Below are 19158 nucleotides of genomic sequence, written 5' to 3'. Positions count from 1 at the left end.
AGGCCAGCCGGGGGCTGTTTCCGCCGCCACTTTTATGAGCTGCAGACCCCCTCCCTGGCTGGCTGGCTGGCCAGCACAGGGGGAATGTGATGGTCTCTTTCAGCTCAGCTCTGCCTCTCAGGGTGCAGTTTGTGTTCCATGGACAGCATTTTTCCAGGCTCTGTCCAGTGACAGAGGGTTCAGAGCCCTCACAGCCCAGATTGGCTCGTTTAGAAGGGGCCAGCCACCAGGCGGAGCACCCTCCACGGCAGCTGACATCCGTGTGGGATGCTGCAAGAATTTATAGCAGCCTTAGAGGGGAAACTCCCTCCTAAAATGTTTCAATGTTATATTAAATGTATGAAAGAAAGTTTTATTTCCACTGGACCAAGGCCCAGGACTTCATGGAGCCCCAGGGAAGGGGGCAAAACCTCTTGGGAAAGCACACAGGTGAGGTTAATCTGACCCTCCTGATGCCTATGGGCTGCATGGTATCAGAGTCAAGGCTGCCATACTCACATGGGCTCATCCAGTGGCCGGTGGGGGCCTGGCATACAGTAAGGCACTCAGCCAACCCTAAAGAGGGAAATGAAATGACACCAGAGGCGTCATGGCCAGCATGGTCCAACTGTGCAAGTGATGAGTGGGGCAGGCTTGCTCTGGTCCAGCCCCTCTTTGGGGAGCATGCAGGCTACCAGACAGTGCTGCCCCTCTGCTGACACTCTGTCCAAAGCCAGAGGAGGAGGGCAGCTTTTCCCAGCCTGTCTGGGAGCTATGTCTGCAAGACTGGCCCTGGCCCATGAAGCACACACAGCTCCAGCAGCTGGGGGCCTTTGGCAGGCTAGGCAGGCAGGTCCGCAGGTGAGCCATTGTGCTGGGTGTGTAAGAGAGGCCAGGAGAGCAAGGTCCCAGCTTCAGGAAGGCAGCATGATGACAAGCACCATCAGGGTGAGCAACTGCTGGGCTGCTGAGTTACCTAGGCCATGAGCTTGGTTGTCCTTCACACTGGGAGGAGAAAGTGGGCTCAGAGAGATGAAGTTGTCATGGCCTGTGATTGCCCTGGGCTGAAGTCCCAGATGACATAACCTATAGTAGTCCTCATTGGACTTGGACAGGCAGAGACCCTCCTGGGATTAGGGGACTCACTCACCTCCCTGCCTTTGTTCCCTGCCAGCCTGGGAGGCTCTTCCAGGTGTGAGGAGAAGGACCCAAGGGAGTGCCATCATTTGTGGGTGCAGTTTTCTCACCTCTGGAGTGGAGGTGGTTGATGGTCTCCAGTTGTTTATGGACAGTGCCTGGCTCAGACAAGGAAGCTGGTTTTGCTCCAGAAGTCCAATCTAAATGCCAGGCCACCAGGGTGGGGGGTTCCTGACCCCTTGGTTCTCAAGAAATGACCAAAGGCTGTGGGACCTGCCATCTAGTTTCCCTCACTGTGTCCCCACCCCCTGCCCACAAACATCAGAGATCAGCCATCCAGAGCCAGGAGAAGCAGACATAAAGGCAAGGGCTGTCCCAATAGCACCAGAGACAAGGGGCCTGGCAGAACCCCTGGGTGGAAAGAGCCAGCTGGCATTTGGGCAGTGGCTGAGGCAGCCAAGTGGGGACTGGCCAAGGAGGGTCCCTAGAGCAGCCTGGTGGCCCTTCCGTGTTCTTACCCAACCACTGTTTATTTTGCAGACAGTCTCCATCCTGGAGCAGCGGTTGACACTGACAGAAGACAAGCTGAAGCAGTGTCTGGAGAACCAGCAGCTAATCATGCAGAGAGCAACACCGTGATCGGGGGAGCAAGAATCAGGAGCTCGGTTGATTTGCGGGTGGCAGGCCAGGGATTTGTACCGTGGGACTTGGGTAAATAAAGGGAACTGAACTCTGTGGGAATCACATCCATACCGGAGCCCTGGATTTTTGCAGTTCTGCCCTCCATCTTGCTATCTGCACCAGGAGGCTCTCCACCTGGCAGCCAGAGGTCCCCAGTGGGCCGGGCTCACACACAAATGATGCTTCAGACCCGACTGAGAGGACCACATTTTCCTTAATGTAAAGGAGCCACTTGAAAATGCCTGCTCCCTCGGGGTCCTGAGACTGTGGCTCCCCCTCTGGAGGAGGTGGCCCCACCATGCCTTGATTTTCACTCATCATTTGGACACGTGATTGGCTTTTGCCACCCCTGCCATGGCGTAGAAATTGACTGCACACTGATTGGATGAGCCGGGGGGTTTCTCTAAATCTGACTAAAGGCCCAAAGTGGGCCCATCTGAGTCAGGTTTGTCGGGAACAAGCCCTCTCGAGTGGGTGGTGGCTTTCAGTGGCCCTGGTTTCTGTTCCACCCGTGTTCACTGGAGCCAGGTGGCTTCCTCCTCCTTGCGTGAGTGAGAGCACAGGAATCTCAAAATTAAACGTGACTTCATTGCACTTGTTGCAGGAGTGGCTTATGCTGGATGATACTTAATCAATCTTCCCATCCCCAGGGCCCAAACAGAATGAGAATGGTGACTTGGGAGGGCCCCCGCCAGGATTGCCTCTGAGGCCAGGACACCCCTGTTTTCAGCTGTTCAGGGTGTCGGGGAACAAGGGCAGTCAGAGCCCTTGCATGCACCCACCTCCCCCTGGCTGGCCCCCACTGACTGCTTCTGTTGGGACTTGCAGGCTTCAGGCACCTGAGTTTCCATTTGCTCCGGAGGGCTTCCATAGGCTCCTACCTCTGCCCCTTTGCTGGGGAAGCCAAGGCAAGTGTTTTCCCTGTGTCTGTGTGTCGCCCGTGCCTTCCGTCTTCGGCTTCTTGGGCTCAGCCAGCCAAGGAGGTCTTTATCCTCAAACACACCTGCTCTGCCCTGGGGAATGGGAGGTGGTGTTAGATCTTCCCAGGAACTGTCAGTACCACATGGTCAGTGAGTTCCCAGCCTCTGCAGCCTTCAGGTGGAAGCAGAGCCTTCATGCCTCAGAGCCTGGACTGACAAGAGGGCAGCTGTGTTGAGTCCTGATGAACGACAAGGACAGGGACGCTTTCTCTGGCCTACACCGGGGGAGGAGGGAGCTTCCTGTTGCCAGCTGTGTGACCTCAACATTGTGACCTAACCTCTCTGAATCTTGGGTTCTTATTGTGTGAAGTGGTTCTGATACCATCCTCTGGAGACAAGGTATGCGATGCACTGTGCTCAGTGCAGAGCAAGTGCTCAAGAGAAGCCCATCACTCCCCATCCCCACCAGTCCCACTGGATCGACAGGGCATGCCGTCAACGCCATACTCCCCCTGCACTGTCGATAGGAAGAAGCTGCGGGCTCAGGGTGCTCTGGCAACTGCTAGGACCTGCCGCACTTTTCCCACGCAGCCCTGCCGGTGTGTGGAAGAGCCTGGCAGGCCTGCTGGTTCATGCTGACAGGTAAGTCTCTTGGCTACCTCAGGAGGCTTTGAAGGAGAGTCTGGGCAACTGCAGGTCAGCCGGCTCAGAGGAGGTGCAACTTGTGGAGCCAGCCATGTCGGTTCCCTCCCATGCCAGCCCTCCTGCCACCGGACCAGCACTGGGCTGCCTATTGTGGCTTCTGGACCTGGGCTTGGACCTACCATGGTTGGAGACTGATGATTTCAGCAACCAGCCCAGGGCAAGGTCATCTCCAGAGACAGATGATGGCCCCTCGCTGGGGGCAGCAGGACATGCACAAGGTCTCCAAGGCGTCCTGTGGCAGCTCTTGCTTTCAGGCCAGACTGAGTTGCCGTCACCCCTGTCTTCAGTTTATACCAGGATTGAGTTTGGAATCTCTCTGTGAAATCCACCTTTTCTCTGCTGGAGGACATGTGGAGTTGAGGGAGGTGGTCTTAGGGGTAGTGGTGTGGTATTTGTCCCTGATTGTTGACTGCCAGTGGAAGCTCCACTGGTTACTAGATGTAAGGGGTCAGGAAGAAGGACTCGCCCCCGCACACTTCTTGTAGTATGATATCAGCGTGTCCTGGGACAGCCTGACGTGGGCTGTCCAGATAGAAATAGGCCAGAGCCAGGGCCAAGCTTGAATAGGCCCATGCTCAAGCCCCACGGACTGTCGGAGGGCTCTGCTAGAGTGGTCTGGGTGTCCATGCCCACACCCCTCCCTTGATGGAGTCACCAGCCAGACCTGGAATTTGGGGGCGGGATGTTCTTCTCGGAATGCTGCTCTTTAAAACAGGACAGGCCGGGCGCAGCGGCTCACACCTGTAATCCCAGCACTTTGGGAGGCCAAGATGGGCAGATCACTTGAGGTTGGGAGTTCAAGACCAGCCTGGCCAACATGGAGAAACCCCGTCTCTACTAAAAATACAAAAATTAGCCGGGCATGGTGGCTCACACCTGTAATCCCAGCTACTCAGAAGGCTGAGGCAGGAGAATTGCTTGAACCTGGGAAGCAGAGTTTGCAGTGAGCCAAGATCATGCCACTGCACTCCAGCCTGGGGGACAGAGCAAATCTCCGTCTCAAAAAGAAAAAAACAAAAAAACAGCACAGAGATTGCCTCCACCAAGCCAGGGGGTCAATGTGTATCACCACGCTGAGGGCAGAGCTGGGGGTGGGCTGGGCGCTAAGGCTACCACCTGGGGCCTGAGTTCTTCTTGAGTTCCTCTTCTTGCTCATGGGAGGCTTAACTCAGGGCCTCACTGCTCTGAGTGAGAATCTGAGGGGAGGGAAACGGGGGTCCTAGGCAGCTGTGACTGCTGTGGGCACTGTCCCTCTAGCCTCAGTTCTGTACTCCCACCCCCTCCCTGTGCAGACGCTGCAGGCCTCCTGAGCTGCACACCACACTGCCTGGGAGTGTAGGGCCCTCATAGGCAGCAAGGAATGTGGGGCCTGGGTGGGCTTGAGGTGGCTTGGGGAGGTGTAGGGGCCACATGACGGAGCCTTTCTTGCAGAATCTCCCTAAGCGACACTCTGCCAGCCCTACCCGATGGCTCCCTGTAGCCGGGGCTGCTACTGATCCCCCACTCTTGCTGCCAAGCACAAAAGCAGCCCTTCTGGAAATGCAAATGGCTCGGCTCAGCCGTCATCTCTCCTAATTTTGGATTTGGTAACAGCTCTCAGAAACCAAATTGCAGGAATCTCTTTTTTGTTAGGAAGATGAAGTTAGGTTAGCATTTTTGTCAGTAAGTGCATATCAGCAGCAATTCCCCATCGTCCGCCTCCCCAACCCCTTCATGCCCTAATTTTCCCAACGTGAAATAAAAGAATAGATGTCTCTGATTTAAACTGCAGCCTGCTGCCTACCATTGTCCAGTTTCTATGGGTTCCAGGGATGAACCTGCACTTCCTGCTGGAGAAGCTGAGAGGTGGCCGGGATGACCAAGGCAGGCAGCTCCCAGGTGAAAGCCACCAAGTCCAGCCCCAGCCTGTGGCAAAGCCTTTCCACCTCTCACCCAAGTCACCACACCCTGGGAGCACCTGACAGTCTGTGTCAAGGGGTTGCCACAGGCCTGTGGTCACCTAGCCACCCACTTCAGAGACTCAGGTAGCACAAGCCAGCCTGCTGTGGGAACTTGGCCATCCTGCCACCCAGCACAGTCCTTGGACTTCTGTCCTGTGGTTTGCTGCAGCATCGTGATTTCTCAGTGGTGGGTGGGGGGGTGCTCTGTGGGGCAAGGGCAGAGTGGTGAGGTCAGGAGGCCCCCAACCCATGGCCCAGGTCCAAACTCTGGCTCTCGCCAACTAGTTCGGTGACCTTTTTGGGCCTCTGTACAACAGTGCTTGTGTCACTGGGCACTCACTACAGTGGCTGGTGCAAGTAAGTGTGGTTAGTGTGTGACCATTGATGTTATCCCACTACTGGCCTGGCGGATCAGGCCCCTTCCCTGGAACTTGGCTCCATGTGCCAGTGGGGATGGGGGGGCTCGTGGTCCCAGGGTCCCTCTGGCTCTGTAATGTTAGGTGGCTAGAGTTCTCATCTCCTGATTCCATGGCCCCTGCCATGGGTGTCCCCGGTGGTGAGAAGGGATTGGGCCCCTCCCCACCCAAGGAGGCAAGCACTCCAAGGCTATCTCCTCCTGTCACTAAGGCCACCTCTGGGGAGAGCACAGGCTTGGGGGTGGGTGTTTGTGATTGCCCCAAATCCCGGAAGTCCAGCCTGCTGAGTAAGCGAGGGCATGGTGAGTCACACTGGTCCTGTCACCCCAGTGCCCTGTCATTAACCTCATTTCCGAAATGATTTGCTTGAGATGGGCCCCGATGGCTCCAACTTTAATTGGTGTGCGGTCATTTAAGGGGGAGCAGAATCTCCCTAGAGAACCCTTGGGGGTTCTCTCCTTACCACCCCTGCTCCGCCCCCGCAGGCTGCTGAGGAAACCACATGTGCTCAGGCAGCGGTGGCAGGCGGGGCGGTCCTGGCGCCCTGGGGCATGGCTCCACTTCCTCTGAGCATTGCCATCCTGGAACAGGGTCTCTTCCCGTTGCCTGGTAGGCTCAGCCCGCCCTGGCACTCTGGGTTCCCTCGCTTGGTCACTGTGGGGAGTACCTCCCTAGAAGATTCACCCTGCCTCCGTGACCCATGGGGCCCCCACAGCCATGCTCAAGACGAGGCTGGAGCCAGCCCAGAGAGCCCGCAGGAAAGTCATTAGGAAGCGCATCCCGTGCCAGCCCCTCCTCCTGCCAGGAGCTACCCATGTGGAAACACTCTCCCGAGAACCTATTTATAGAGCAAGGCCAGCAGTTGTTTTCACTTTAGGTGAGGCCACCTAGAGCCCTGTCCGCCTGGAGTGCTGCTTGCGGCAGACACTCCTGCCCCTGCCCACTCTCTCCTGCCACCCATGAGAAATCGGAACGCTGGTACAAGGAACACTGGCAGGAGAGGAAGTGATGTCTCCTACAGCTTCCTTTACTGAGCCCTAAGCTGCTCTTTTAGGCACCAGCATGTGTTCCTGAAAGTGGGACTTTGGCATCTTTTGTGGGTACCCAGTGGGCAGAGGCCTGGCCTGCAGAAGCCAAGGCCTATGCTGAGCAGTGTCACTCAGCCACACATACTGACGCCAGCCCTTGTCCGTCTCCATGCTTCCCAGCGTGGCATCTGGACTCAACTTTGGAGTCAGGACTGACTTCAGAGTCATGGGCGGCCCTGAGCACCTGGGCCCACATTTATCCAGCCCATGTTGTCCTCTTGGTTTCCAGCCTGGCTGAGGCCACACGTGTCCTGCAGATGCCCTACCCACCTGGTGTCTTCTTCCAGACCTCTACCCTCCCTGGCTAGGCTCAGGCAGGGTCCTTGCCTTGACCTGGCAGAACTCTCTAAAACCATCCAACTCCCTCAGAAGTTCCCATGGTGCCCATTCCACCTCTGCGCTGGGCCCCTCAAACTCTGACCCCAGCCACAGCCACCCCAAAGACATGTCCTCGTGCCCAAGGTTGGAATGGGAGTACTGGCCATGCTCTCCAGGGCCATCACATCCACCCTCTCCTCCCCAGCTCAGGTCCCAGAACCTCCCTCCTAAGACAACTTGCTCCTGGATTTGTTCCTCAGACGCCTCTGAAACTTGGAGCAAGAGAAGCAATGTAATTAGTCCTCCCTGGCCCTCCAGGCAGAAGCACTCATGCGCCTGCTAACTGGAAACAGAAGGTGCTTTCCGTCGCAGAGGCCAGCAATGGCCCCTATCTAGGCTGTTGCCCTGAGCCTTCTTGGCTGAAACTGTGAAGCTGACCTGTGCTCCCAGGGCTGCCCCTGCTTCTTGGGATTGGGTCCAGCTCCCCAAGTAATTACAGTGTGTCCAGGAATAGAGCCACTGTGAGGCCCCACAAGAATGCCCATGGCCCTTTGAGAAATATCCCAAAATCTCCTGTTGGGGATAAATGCCTCTGGTTTAGGGGAGTCTCAGTTCCATGGTCCCCTCTGGTGGGGGATGGAAGCCTCAGGCTGGGGCAGGTCGGGTGAGCATCCCCTCCAGCCGCCCCACCTTCAGGCCTCCCCACCTCTTAGGCCATCTGGAGCGAGACCCTCAAGGAGCCAGGACCTGCCGATATGTTGTCTGCTCACTTCCTACCTCATCTCCCACTTCTGCCCCCAGCCCACCCCATCTGTTCTCAACACAGTAGCCAAAGTCTGCTGAGATGCAAGAGTAGAAAGTAAGAACGCTTGTAAGAGAGCTCATGCCATCACTGCCCAACCTCCCGAGCAGTTCCCAGCTTCCTCCAAGTACAGGCCACAGGAGTGCTCCCCACAGCTGAGGCCTGCTCAGTTTTGCCCACCCATACCCCCTGTCTCTTGTCCCCCTCCCCTCATTCTCCTCCAGCCACAGCTCATTCCAGCCCCAGGGCCTTTGCACCTGCTGTTCCTGCTGCTGGGAATACTCTGACTTCACCTCTCTGTGCCTCAGCCTCCTCATCCATAACATGGGGTAAGAGCAAGTGACCCCATGAGATTGCTGGGAAGACTTGCTGAGACAATTCACACAAAGCACTAGGAGCTGGCATTGTCCCTGCCGGGCTGCGATTGGTGGCCCAGGGAGACAGGTGGGAATGGGGACTGATTACCAGCTGGCTACAAGGCCCACTCCAGGCTCAGCCTCAGCTGCTCGGCTGGACCAACCTGGGGCTCAACCAGCGCTCCTGGGAGTGGGAGCCGTTGTGCCCCGTAAGGTCCTTAGACTTTGCTCAGTAACTGCCATGGGTCTTGCTCACTGGACACCCCACCCCACGTGCCCGCGTGACTCCTGTACAGCCTTTTCCTATTGAAGCTTCCAACCACCAGGCCCAGCCAGGTGCCTCGCCCAGCCCCACAGGACAGGGAGCGGGAGTGGGGTCGCCTCTCCGCCAGTTGCTGGCTGAGAGGCAGAGGTGGTGTCAGGGCTGAGGGATCAGTGGCCTCGAGGCACCAGGGCCTCTTGGGTAGGGTGCAGGTGGCTGGGCTGGGTTCAAATGTGCATCTCACTGTTGCCTGGCTGATGAGATGTGGGGTGGCTTTCTCATGCCCCCACAGACCCTCCCACCCACCTGGTTCTGTCCTGCCCCCGCTAGTGGCTCAGAACCCCAGCCAAGCAGAGCCAGGGATTTGGGCTTTTTCTGTCTGAAGGAGAGGAGTGGGCCTCTAAGGGGCCTCTCCCACCACTCCCGCTGCAGACCACTGGCCTGGGGGCCTCCTGAAGGGGCCTGTGTGCCTGGCAGCCAACCTCGCTGGGGATGAGCACCAGAACGCCCGCCCGGGGATAAAGTCTTCTCCTCCAACCTCCTGCTCCCCTCCTCCCTCTCCCTTCCTCCTCCCTTTCTTCCTCCTCCACAAACACATGTTTCCAATCCCCTCTCAGGCCCCCTCTCCCCTCCCCAGCCCCTTCCTATTTCCTCTCTGAGGCATCCACTAGCATGTGGAACTCATTAGGAGACCCTCAGGGCTCGTAACCCAACTCTGGCCCAGGCTTGGGGAAGGGGCCCTGTCCGCAGCTCCCATGCTGAGCCACAGCGGCTTCCCCACGTCTGGCCCCTGTCTGGCCCTGTGCAGTCACAGGCTGGAGAGCACAAGGAGCCAGCTGGTGCCGGTGGAGGAAGCACGGCCAGGCGGCCGGCTCATCTCACTCCTCACCTCTCCAGCCGCATCCCGGCGCCTGGTGAGGCATCTTAGCCCCAGCAGCTGGGCCAGGGTGGCTTCTGATCCCGCCGGGGCAGCTGGACCTGCATGTGAAAAGCAGACCCCAGGGCCACTTGAGCAGGCCCAAGGGTATGGAGTTCTGAGTGATGAACTCGATGGCCTTCAGCTTCCCATCTGAAAAATGGGAAGGGAAGTCCAGGGAAGAGAATGTGGTACGTGGAACAGCCACCAAGCAACACAGGTCCACATCCTCCCTAGAGGACACAGTGAAGGCCCGGTTCCATGGACTGTTAGCGGAGGTTATGCAAAACAAACTGGTGCTATAGTCACCAGAATTTGGGAAATGCCAGGATGAACGAAGTAAAGACAGCTACTTCCCTGAAGGATTGTCAGAGCCTTTAATACACTCCCATGCACTGCAGCTGGGCCATAGAGTTCACGGTGTTTCCAGACATTTGACCACATGGCCCTTTTTATTGTGGCGTATCTGGCACGCCTGTGATTCTATGGAGCCCACTTTAGAAAAAGGTACAGGAAGAACAGTGAGGAGGCAGTAAGGATGGGTCAAAACCCCACAACAGGAAAAGCTCCCTGAGGGTCCCATCAGGAACTGTTACCTGCTGGGTCTGAGCAAATGGTAGGAATTGATGGGGGTGACAACAAAGGACAGGTGAGCGGCAGCCAGCAGGGGCTGGTGGGACCTCACTTGAGCCAGCTGGGTCCTGGGGACCCACAGTTCCTCCCTACGCTGATGTTTCTTCCCCATGGGAGAACAGGCAGGTGAGTGGGCTGGCGTGGGTGCAGAGGCCAGCAGGCAGGGCCTTCCCCAGGAGATGGGACCTGCACAGGCAGGCCCAGGGTGTTGGGAGTATCCACACTACCCTCCCACTGTGACATCAACCTTGGGATGGGCAGCCCCTGGCTGTAGGCTCAGATGAGCTCCTTTGTTTCCATTTCCCTATGGGGCCAGCCTCTCTGCTCAGAACCCCTCTGCCCACACTCCCTGGCACAGCTGCTCACATCCCTCTGCTGCAGGGGGCTTCCCACACGGAGTCCTTGCTTATCCCTGGGTCCTCGCTCTACTTTCTGGGCACAGAGAGGTTGAGCAGAAGGCAGGACCAGACCCTTCACATAGCTCATCTCCTGTCTCGCAACATTCTTGCATGGTAGACTGAAGCCCCATTTTATAGACAGCGGTCCTCAACCTTTTTGGCACCGGGGCCCAGTTTCGTGGAAGACAATTTTTCCATGGACTTGGGTTGGAGGCATGGTTTCGGGATGAAACCGCTCCACCTCAGATCATAGGCATTAGGTTCTCATATGGCGCATGCAACCTAGATCCCTGTCATGTGCTGTCCACAATAGGGTTCGCGCTGCTATGAGAATCTAATGCCAATGCTGACCTGACAGGAGGTGAAGCTCAGGCGGTACTCTACAGCCCAGGATTTGGGGACTCCTTATAGAGGAAGAAACTGAGGCTTAGAGAGGGGAGGCCAGTGGTGGTCAAGATTGGAGCCAAGTGTCTTGGTTAGGCTCCCCTATCTCTACCCCAACCCAATCTTACCCCTGCCCTGTCCCAGCACACATGGCACACTCACACCTTGGTCACCTGAAGGCCACATAGGGCTGTCCTGCTATGTCTGGCAAAGGGCCTGCCAGGTGGTCAGCACTTGACCTTCTCTGGCACAGGTGGGTCATACCAAGGCCACTCCTGCTGCATAGGGGTAGTTGAGGGTCCATACCCAGCCACTTAGGACAAAGAGGCCTTTCCTTTCCCTCTGATGGGCCCAGTGTGGAAGCTTCCTGGCTGCCCCATACTTCCTGGGAATCAGGGGAGGCAGAAAGCACTGCCCTACTTTATAGATGGAGAGATTAAGGCCCAGGGGCTGGGGCACTGCAGAGGCCCCCCACGTATATAGCAGGCAGCAGAGCTAGTCCCCAGCTCCATGGGCTCCAGCTGCTAGGCCCTTTTTGTTGTTCCTGGGAGCTCCAAGTCTGGATAGTACCCATGGCCTAGGGAATCCAGCTACCCCGCAGCCTGAGTTCTTGGGCGGGGCCTTGGTGCTGTGGGCTGGGTGATGCTTCAGGGTCTCTGGGGAGGGCTCCAGCTCCAGCCAAATGCTTCTGAACACTCTTCAGTCCACCAGCCCTGGGCTCTCAGCTGCCCCTAGGGCTCAGGCTAGAGGGTTTTCCTGTTGGAGATGGATGTCAGGGCAGTGCTGTCCTCTGCTGGGAGACTACATAAGCCACAGGGAGGGGCAGGGAGGTGGGCAGGGGCCCAGGCAGAGTAGGCCCTCTTCCATCCTGTCCCCACCTTGGAGGGCCCACTAGAAGCCCTGAGAGAGCCACTGAACCCCTCCTCCCTCCTCGAGGGCCTGATCTTTTCAGGAAGGGAGTTGTCCAAGTCTTGGGGCATGTGCCCCTGTGGCCAGAGTCAGGCTGGGTGGGGCGGGGGCAGGAAGGGGAGTCCCTAGACTATTTCCCGCTGCTGCCTACCTGGGAACAGCCCGCATCCAGGTCCCAGCAGGCAGCTGGCCAGCTGAACCACGTGGAATGGTGCTGGGCTATGAGGCCTCAAGCCAGCAACCCTGCACCTGGGCCAGGCCGGCTAGCTCCCAAGCCATTTCCCAGCTTCGTCATGGTCACCCTCACTGTCACCATCAATGCCTCATAGGAAGGATTTCTGAAAAACGGGACCGTGTGGGCAGGCAGGGAGGGGACCAGGCAGGCCCGGGCAGCAGGCAGATGCTAATGAGGCAATTAAGGCTAGCAGCTACAGAGAGACCTGCCCACCTGAGGCAGGCCCAACCCAGCCCCCTGGCACATCCGCCCACCAGGTGCCATGAGAATTCCTGGCCTCTGTTGCCCTCCCCGCCTCAAAGGTTGGACTGTCTTCACTGTCAGGAACCTCCCACTGCCAACTCTCTCAATCAAAAAACCATAGGCTGGTTTGGCAAAAACAGAATCAGGGCAACCCCCAGCCCCATCACTACTTCTTGCCATTGCTCTGGCTGAGCAAATGCCTGCCCGAGATGTCCTCTCCCCCTCCCCATCCCCTGCTCAAACCACCTGGGCTCCAGGCCCTTCCTGGCAGAGGTGGCCTTCGAAGGATCAGCAACTTTGAGCAGGGGGCCAAGGGTGCCATGGTGGCAAGGTGGGCATGCAGCTAAAGATTCCTACTCCTGCAAAGCCCTGGCTCCCATCCCTCAGGCTCCCAGGTGGGCTCATGGGGTGCGGCCCACAAGCCCTGGAGTGTAAGGCAGGGCAAGAGATCATCCCAGGGCAGAGATGTTGAGGATTGTGGGGAAGGGGATGCAAGAGGCGAGGATGTAGCCCTCACCCGTGGCTTTGGAGCAAGGAGCGCAGTCCACCTGTGCTTATCTGAGTCCTTTCCCCTTCTCCTCTGGCTGCCTCTGAGGCCCGAGGACATCAGATACAGCACACCTGATTTCCCCGGGCTGTTGAGTGGCTTCTCCTGGCTCTCTAGGGATGACCTCAGTGTCAGCAGATGGGGTGCCCAGGTGAGTCAGAGCCCCTGACCCAGCCCAGCGCCCCCTCCAGGCTTGAAGGGGGGTAGTGAGGAGGGGTAGTACTAAAACCCAGGCTTACGACCGCAGGGACCCTCAGGTCCATGAAGAGATGGGAATTTGGGCATATTCTATGGAGGACGGAGGAGCTGCAGCTGGGTGGGGGAAATTGAGGGCTATGGTCCAAAGCCAGGATGAGGCCTGCCAGGCAAGGTGCCAGCAGGTCCATCCCTTCGTGGCAGGGAGCCCTCTGGCTCCATAGACTCTCACTGAGTGACTCTGGGCAGGTCATACAGAACAGGCCGAGGCCCAAGGAAGGAATGGAATTGAGAGGCTTCTGGAATCGAGTGTGGCAAGGGAGGGCCAAAGATGTTTTGTTTTGTTTTGTTTGTGGGTTTTGTTTGCTTTGTTCTTTTGAGACAGCTTCTCGCTTTGTCGCCCAGGCTGGAGTGCAGTGGCATGATCATGGTTCACTCCAGACTTTGCCCCTCAGGCTCAAGAGATCCTTCCACCCAGTGTCCTGAGGAACTGGGACTACAGGCATGCATCACCACACCCAGCTTTTTTTTTTTTTTTTTTTTTTTTTTTTTGGAGAGATGGGGTTTCGCCATGTTGCCCAGGCTGGTCTCGAACTCCTGAGCTCAAGTGATCCACCCACCTCAGTCTCCCCAAGTGCTGAGATTACAGGTGTGAGCCACTGCACCTGGCCCCAAACATGTTTAAATCACAGGACCATATGCTCATGGCTGACAACACAGAAGAGTCTAGAAGTAGGCCAGGGTTCCAATCCTGGCTCTGCCACTTCCCAGGTGCCCACTGTGGCCCTTAGAGGATGAGCGGATTTGGGGGACAGAATAAGAAGGTAGTCAAAGGCGAATCCAGGCTTTGCATCAGCCATGGGAGCACTGCCAATCCATTTGACAAATGGAGAAACTGAGGCCCATGGCCATAAATCAAGCAGAGAGGAGGGTTTCAGCAGGGGGACCAATGAGGGCAGAGGCCCCGCAGAGGGAGCCCGGGCTAGGGAAGTGCGGGTGAGAGACTGAAAGTGGCTGGAGAATCCAGGATGAGGAGAAGAGGGAGAGGAGGGGGTTACAGAGTAGAGTGTAGACTCTATGCAGAGTGTGGACTCTATACTGGGGACAGTGGGAGGCTGTGGAGGAGGAGAGGCTGCCTCCACCTTCTCAAAAGATCCCTCTGGCTGCTGTGTGGGGAATGACTGTTGGGATGGAGGCAGAGGCCTGGGGAGGAGGCGCAGGATGTGGTCTAGGGGAGAAGCGGGAGAACCTGGGCTGTGTAGTGGTGACCAGATGGCTTCTGAAATTGAGTCCTGGGATGGATCATCCATATCTGTCATGGAGGCAGAAAAGGCGTTTGGTAGCACGAATGCTCTGTGGAAGACAGCCCTTCTCTTTACGGGTGTGCACAGCTGCCTGTCCTCCCAGTCTGTCTCCCACCCTGCTAGCACTGGGTCTCCCCAGAGATGGAAAAGAGTTGGCAGAGTAGGGGCTCCCTGTGGACTGTACCTGAGCCTGGAGGAGACTGGAGCCACAGTCAGAGCCAGCTGGGAACCCCTGGACTGGGGAAAGGAGCTCTGGGTTTTTAGTCTGGAGCCCAGCCCCCTGTCACTGCTTGATTTATGGCCATGGGCCTCAGTTTCTCCATTTGTCAAATGGATTGGCAGTGCTCCCATGGCTGATGCAAAGCCTGGATTCGAGGCCAGAAGGGAAGATGTTTTGAGACAGTCGGGAGTGTGCAAGCCCATTAAGCCCAAGACAGCTTGTGTGGGAACTCGACGCTGGGAGCCTGAGGCAGGCATCCACCCTCCCTGCAGACCGTCCTTCCCACTTGCCCGTGTTTATGTGTTTCCTTCCCATCACCTGGGCCACCATGACTCACCCCAGGCCTGGTGGGTGAGTGAGTAACTGACTGGGGCTGGAGCCAGACCCTTGGGCAAGACACTTCCCTTCCTGGGCCTCAGCTTTCCTATCTGTAGAACGGCCAGACAAGTCCTGCTCTGCTCACCCCACTGGGGAATCCGGAGTGAATACAGGGCTGAGGATGTGAAAGCAAGAGGCTGCAATGGAGTGGGGACAAAGCAGGGTGTGGCCTTTTGGTGGGAACAGAAACCAGGCCCTCTTTTTTTTTTTTTTTTTTTTGGCGGAGTCTCGCTCTGTGGCCCAGGCTGGAGTGCAGTGGCCGGATCTCAGCTCACTGCAAGCTCCGCCTCCCGGGTTCACGCCATTCTCCTGCCTCAGCCTCTCGAGTAGCTGGGACTACAGGCGCCCGCTACCTCGCCCGGCTAGATTTTTGTATTTTTTTTTTTAGTAGAGACGGGGTTTCACTGTGTTAGCCAGGATGGTCTTGATCTCCTGACCTCGTGATCCGCCCGTCTCGGCCTCCCAAAGTGCTGGGATTACAGGCTTGAGCCACCGCGCCCGGCCTAGAAACCAGGCCCTCTTGACATCAGTCCCTACTTGGCTCCAAGCAGAGTTTTAAATGCTCACTTGCCTAGGCTGACCAGCCCAGCAGAAGCCCATTGCTCTGAAGGGGGCCCCATGCCTGGGAGAGCTTGTAATGGAGGGCAGGGTGGGACCCAGGACCTTGGTGAGCTCATGGGAGATGGGACTTCGATGATGAAAGGGAGGCTAACCTAGGGGAAGAAGCCACAGGGGTGAAGCCCCACCCTAGACCCTGCAGGCTGAGGTACCCTTAAGTGGGTAGAGGGTAGAAAATGCTGGACTTGGCCTGGTGTGGTGGTTCACACCTGTAATCGGAGCATTCTGGGAGACTGAGGCAGGAGGATCGCTTGAGCCCAGGAGCTCGACGCTGCTGTGAGCTGTGGCAAAGCCACTGCAACTCCAGCCTAGGTGACAAAGCAAGACCCTGTCTCAAAAAAACTAATAATAAAAATAAAACAAAATGAAGTAAAATGCTGGGCCCCACAGGAAAGGATTAGGAGAAGGTGCAGACTGTTGCAGTTAGGCAAGGAAGGCCTCCTGAGGCTGTGGCCCCTCAGAAGCTGGAGATGATTTCAGAGGGTTGGGGCATGGAATGAAGACACATGTGGATACTGGGGCACTGTATCTGGCGCACAGTGTAGGGAGCAAGCAGGAGGAAGTCAGGGTGAGCTGAGCTGGCGGTGGGGACAGGAAGGGCATAGCTGGTCTGGCTATGAACTAGAACCTAAGCAAATAGGTTTCAGCTTTCTCGCCTGTGACAATCGGCTGGTCATGCCTGCTTGGAAAGGTTTTGAGACCAGGGCATGGCTCAGCAAGAAAATGTGCTGTGGTTGACTAGTAATGTCTGCCAGGGACAAAGCATGGAAGAGCGGTAGGTGTGTGTCCTCTGTTTTCCATCCTTGGGCTGGCCCCTTGGGCTGTGGTTGGAAAAGCCCACCCTCAAGTGAGTGAGCCCAGGGACTCCATGTGGAGAGGCTGGCCAAGGGCTTGCTCTGTCACTGCTGGGTGGGGAGCTCTGAGAGAGAGGAATTATGTTGGTCTGTGTCATCCGAGTCCCCCCTTCACTGTTCTGCACACTCCCTGCTATGGGGCAGGTGCAGAGAACATGTCTGAGAATGAACAGGAAGGCTTCCCTCTTGGCCAGGCTCTCTCCTCCCTCTTCCCTTTGCCTTCTCCAAGCAGCCTTGGGAATTCCCCACAGATCTCCCAGGCCCTTGCTTCCGTCCTGCCATGTCTTGTGCTCTAATCATCCTGGGCGTGACCCACTTTTCTGCCAGGGCTACTTGCTCCCCCAGGCCCTGCACTCTCACCAGGTCTGCCCTGCACACCTGGGCAGGAGAGGGCGCAGATAAATAGGCACATGGCTCCCCCACCCCAGACCTGTCCCAGCTTTCCCACACTACACTGCCATTACCTAGGGCCTCACAGGCCCCCGCTGGAAAGGCAGGGGTGGACTCTGGTTCCATCCAGAACCTGTTGCTACGGAGATACCAGCAACAGCCAATAGGACAATGTGAGCCTAGGTGACTAGAGGGCAGGGGAAGAGGGGCGTAGATCCCGCCAGCCTGGTAACCGCCCCTCTGGAGGACATGTCTGTGGGCATCCCCCCAATAGGAGTGGCGAGCACCCAGACGTGGGTCTGGATATGTGTGTGTCCACATACAACAGAGTGTGTGTGCATGTGTATTATGTATTTTCACACACACGTATAGGTCTGTATCTGTGTATTTCTGTACATACACTTATGTGCCCATGAGCATATGTGGTTATATGGATAGGACTATGTGTGTTGGTGCCTGTGTTGTGTGTATCCTTACATGTATATGTGTATGTGTGCAGCCAGGAGTTCTGTACAGGGCAGAAGAGTTGCCATCCCTTCACAGTCCTCTCCTGGCCTGGCTTAGATGCTGCTGAACACTGGCCCAGGCAGGCACCCCACCAAGGGTTGGGGAAGAAGCTGTCCCAAAGTTCAAGGGCAAGCAGAGCAAGTCTAGGTCTCAGCAGGTCTCCATCGGAGCACCTCTCCAGCCTAGTGGAGCTGCTCTGGGCAGAAGCTGGCTTACTCTCCAGCAACAGGCACCACAGACTGGAGTGCCCAGCCCCTGCTCAGCCCTTGCTCATCCCTTACAGTGGGATGTGAGACAGACCCATAATAGAAAGCCACCTCCTTAGCTTAGATCTGTGCCAGCCTCCTTAGGGCCAGGAGGGCAAGAAGCTGACCCTCCTCTTGCCTCAGCCTGTCCATTAGAAGCGTGGTGGCCCGTTTGCAAGAAATTCATGGGCACTAGTGGGAAAAGGTAAATCTGTTTCTCAGGCACTTGAACTGTTCCTGATGACACAGTTCCTTGATCACCCAGTCACATGAATGTGTGTGTTGGGGGGAAAGGGGTGCACACTAGCTCACATCTGCTCTTAGGGACCTTCAGCTCCTCCCAGAGGAATAGCAAAGGGCCATGAAACATGCCACCATGGCGAGGCCTTGTGCTGCCAGGAAGGCCCCTTCTCTGTGTGGTTCTGAGGTTGGATGTGTGCAGACAGGGAAGGCAGCTCCAGATGTGCCTCGTGGGTTCATGCCTGGCAGTTGGCTGAATGCGATGAGAAGGGATGGCAGGAGGAGGAGCAGGCTTGAGGCAGGGCAGACTTGCCCCTGGGCGTTCCGGGTGACAAGTGTAGTGTGGTGGTGGATGGTGGTGGGTGGTGGACAGTGACTATGATAGGGTGTAGAGCAAAGATGGGGTAAGGAGGGGACAGGCGTCCTTGGAGCACGCAGCAGGGAAGCTAATCTGGGCCTGGATGATCAGAGGAGGCCCCTGTGCTCAGAGACTCTGAGCTGGGATCCGAAGGCAGGCAAAGGCTGAGGGTGAAAACTGTCCAGGCAGGGGAAATACCTATGCCAAGGCCTGGGGCTGTGTGGGAAGGAGAGACAGCCCTCAGAGAGTTTAAGCATGTCCCACCTGCACTTCCCCTCCCCCTCCTGAAACCAGATCATCCCCAAGGACAGACCTTTTCCAGCAGCCTCTTTCCCACTCCCCCACCCTGCCCCTCAGGGAGACCCTAGTGAGCTGGACACCCCTCGTGGGAGCTGCAGGTGAGGGAAGGCCTGAACCCTAAAGGCAGGAAAGACCACATTTCTAAAGAGGAAGAATGATTCCAAGGCCTTGGAATCACCAGGGCACCTGGTTCCTGCCAAAAAAGACCCTCTCCCTTGAGGGAAGCCCACCGTTGCCAGGCAAGGCCCCAGACAGGGACAGCTCTGGTCTCTTGCCACGTGACCACAGGCGAGTTCCTGCCCTGCTCTGGGCCTTGTAAGTCTGGGATTGAGGGTTCTTCCGCCTAGTGAGAACCAAGACTTAGGGCCTTTCCTCCAACCTCCTCCAACCTGCCCAGTGGGGGCCCAGGGTCCTGCTGGCACCTCAGGGGCTGGTTAATTTTCCTGCCAACCCTTTGCTTCCACTGTCACCCCCTCTCCACATGCTCCCCCTTCTCCTGAACTCGTCCAAATCTGTCTCTATTTACCTCCCTGTTAGAGGACGCCCTCTCCTCCTGCTGCGGGAGCTTTTCCAGTTCCACACATTCTCACAGATCTCTCCTCCAGGGTGTACGCCCCGCTAGAGAAGTCTAAAGGGAGAGAGACAGGAGTCATTGCAGGCTAATGCGAGGGATGGCAGGG

General features: G+C 57.0%; 3 protein-coding genes across 7 annotated transcripts in view; all 3 read left to right on the top strand.

The window, feature by feature from the left end:
• POC1A (POC1 centriolar protein A) overlaps positions 1 to 5160 on the top strand; it is an 84532-nt gene extending 79372 nt beyond the window's left edge. For 3 of the 4 annotated variants that reach the window (XM_050780933.1, XM_050780934.1, XM_050780935.1), the window contains one exon: positions 1657 to 2391. In XM_050780933.1, coding sequence (XP_050636890.1) covers positions 1657 to 1755 — 99 coding nt within the window. In that variant the 3' untranslated portion in view covers positions 1756 to 2391. Of the gene's footprint in view, positions 1 to 1656; positions 2392 to 2625 lie in introns of those variants that run through there. The other variant, XR_007723507.1, reaches the window with a different exon arrangement.
• Positions 1 to 19158, top strand: part of RPL29 (ribosomal protein L29) — a 344283-nt gene that overhangs the window by 259642 nt on the left and 65483 nt on the right. The gene's annotated exons all lie outside the window — the stretch shown is intronic.
• Positions 625 to 19158, top strand: part of RRP9 (ribosomal RNA processing 9, U3 small nucleolar RNA binding protein) — a 157030-nt gene continuing 138496 nt past the window's right edge. The window contains exon 1 of the mRNA XM_050780875.1: positions 625 to 629. The gene's annotated coding sequence lies outside the window, so the exon portion shown is untranslated. The remainder of the gene's footprint in view (positions 630 to 19158) is intronic.

Source organism: Macaca thibetana, chromosome 2 (genome assembly GCF_024542745.1).
Source record: "Macaca thibetana thibetana isolate TM-01 chromosome 2, ASM2454274v1, whole genome shotgun sequence".
Classification (NCBI taxonomy): Eukaryota; Metazoa; Chordata; class Mammalia; order Primates; family Cercopithecidae; genus Macaca; species Macaca thibetana.
The sequence above is the reverse complement of the archived record's forward strand: the minus strand, read 5'-3'. Positions and strand labels throughout refer to the sequence as shown.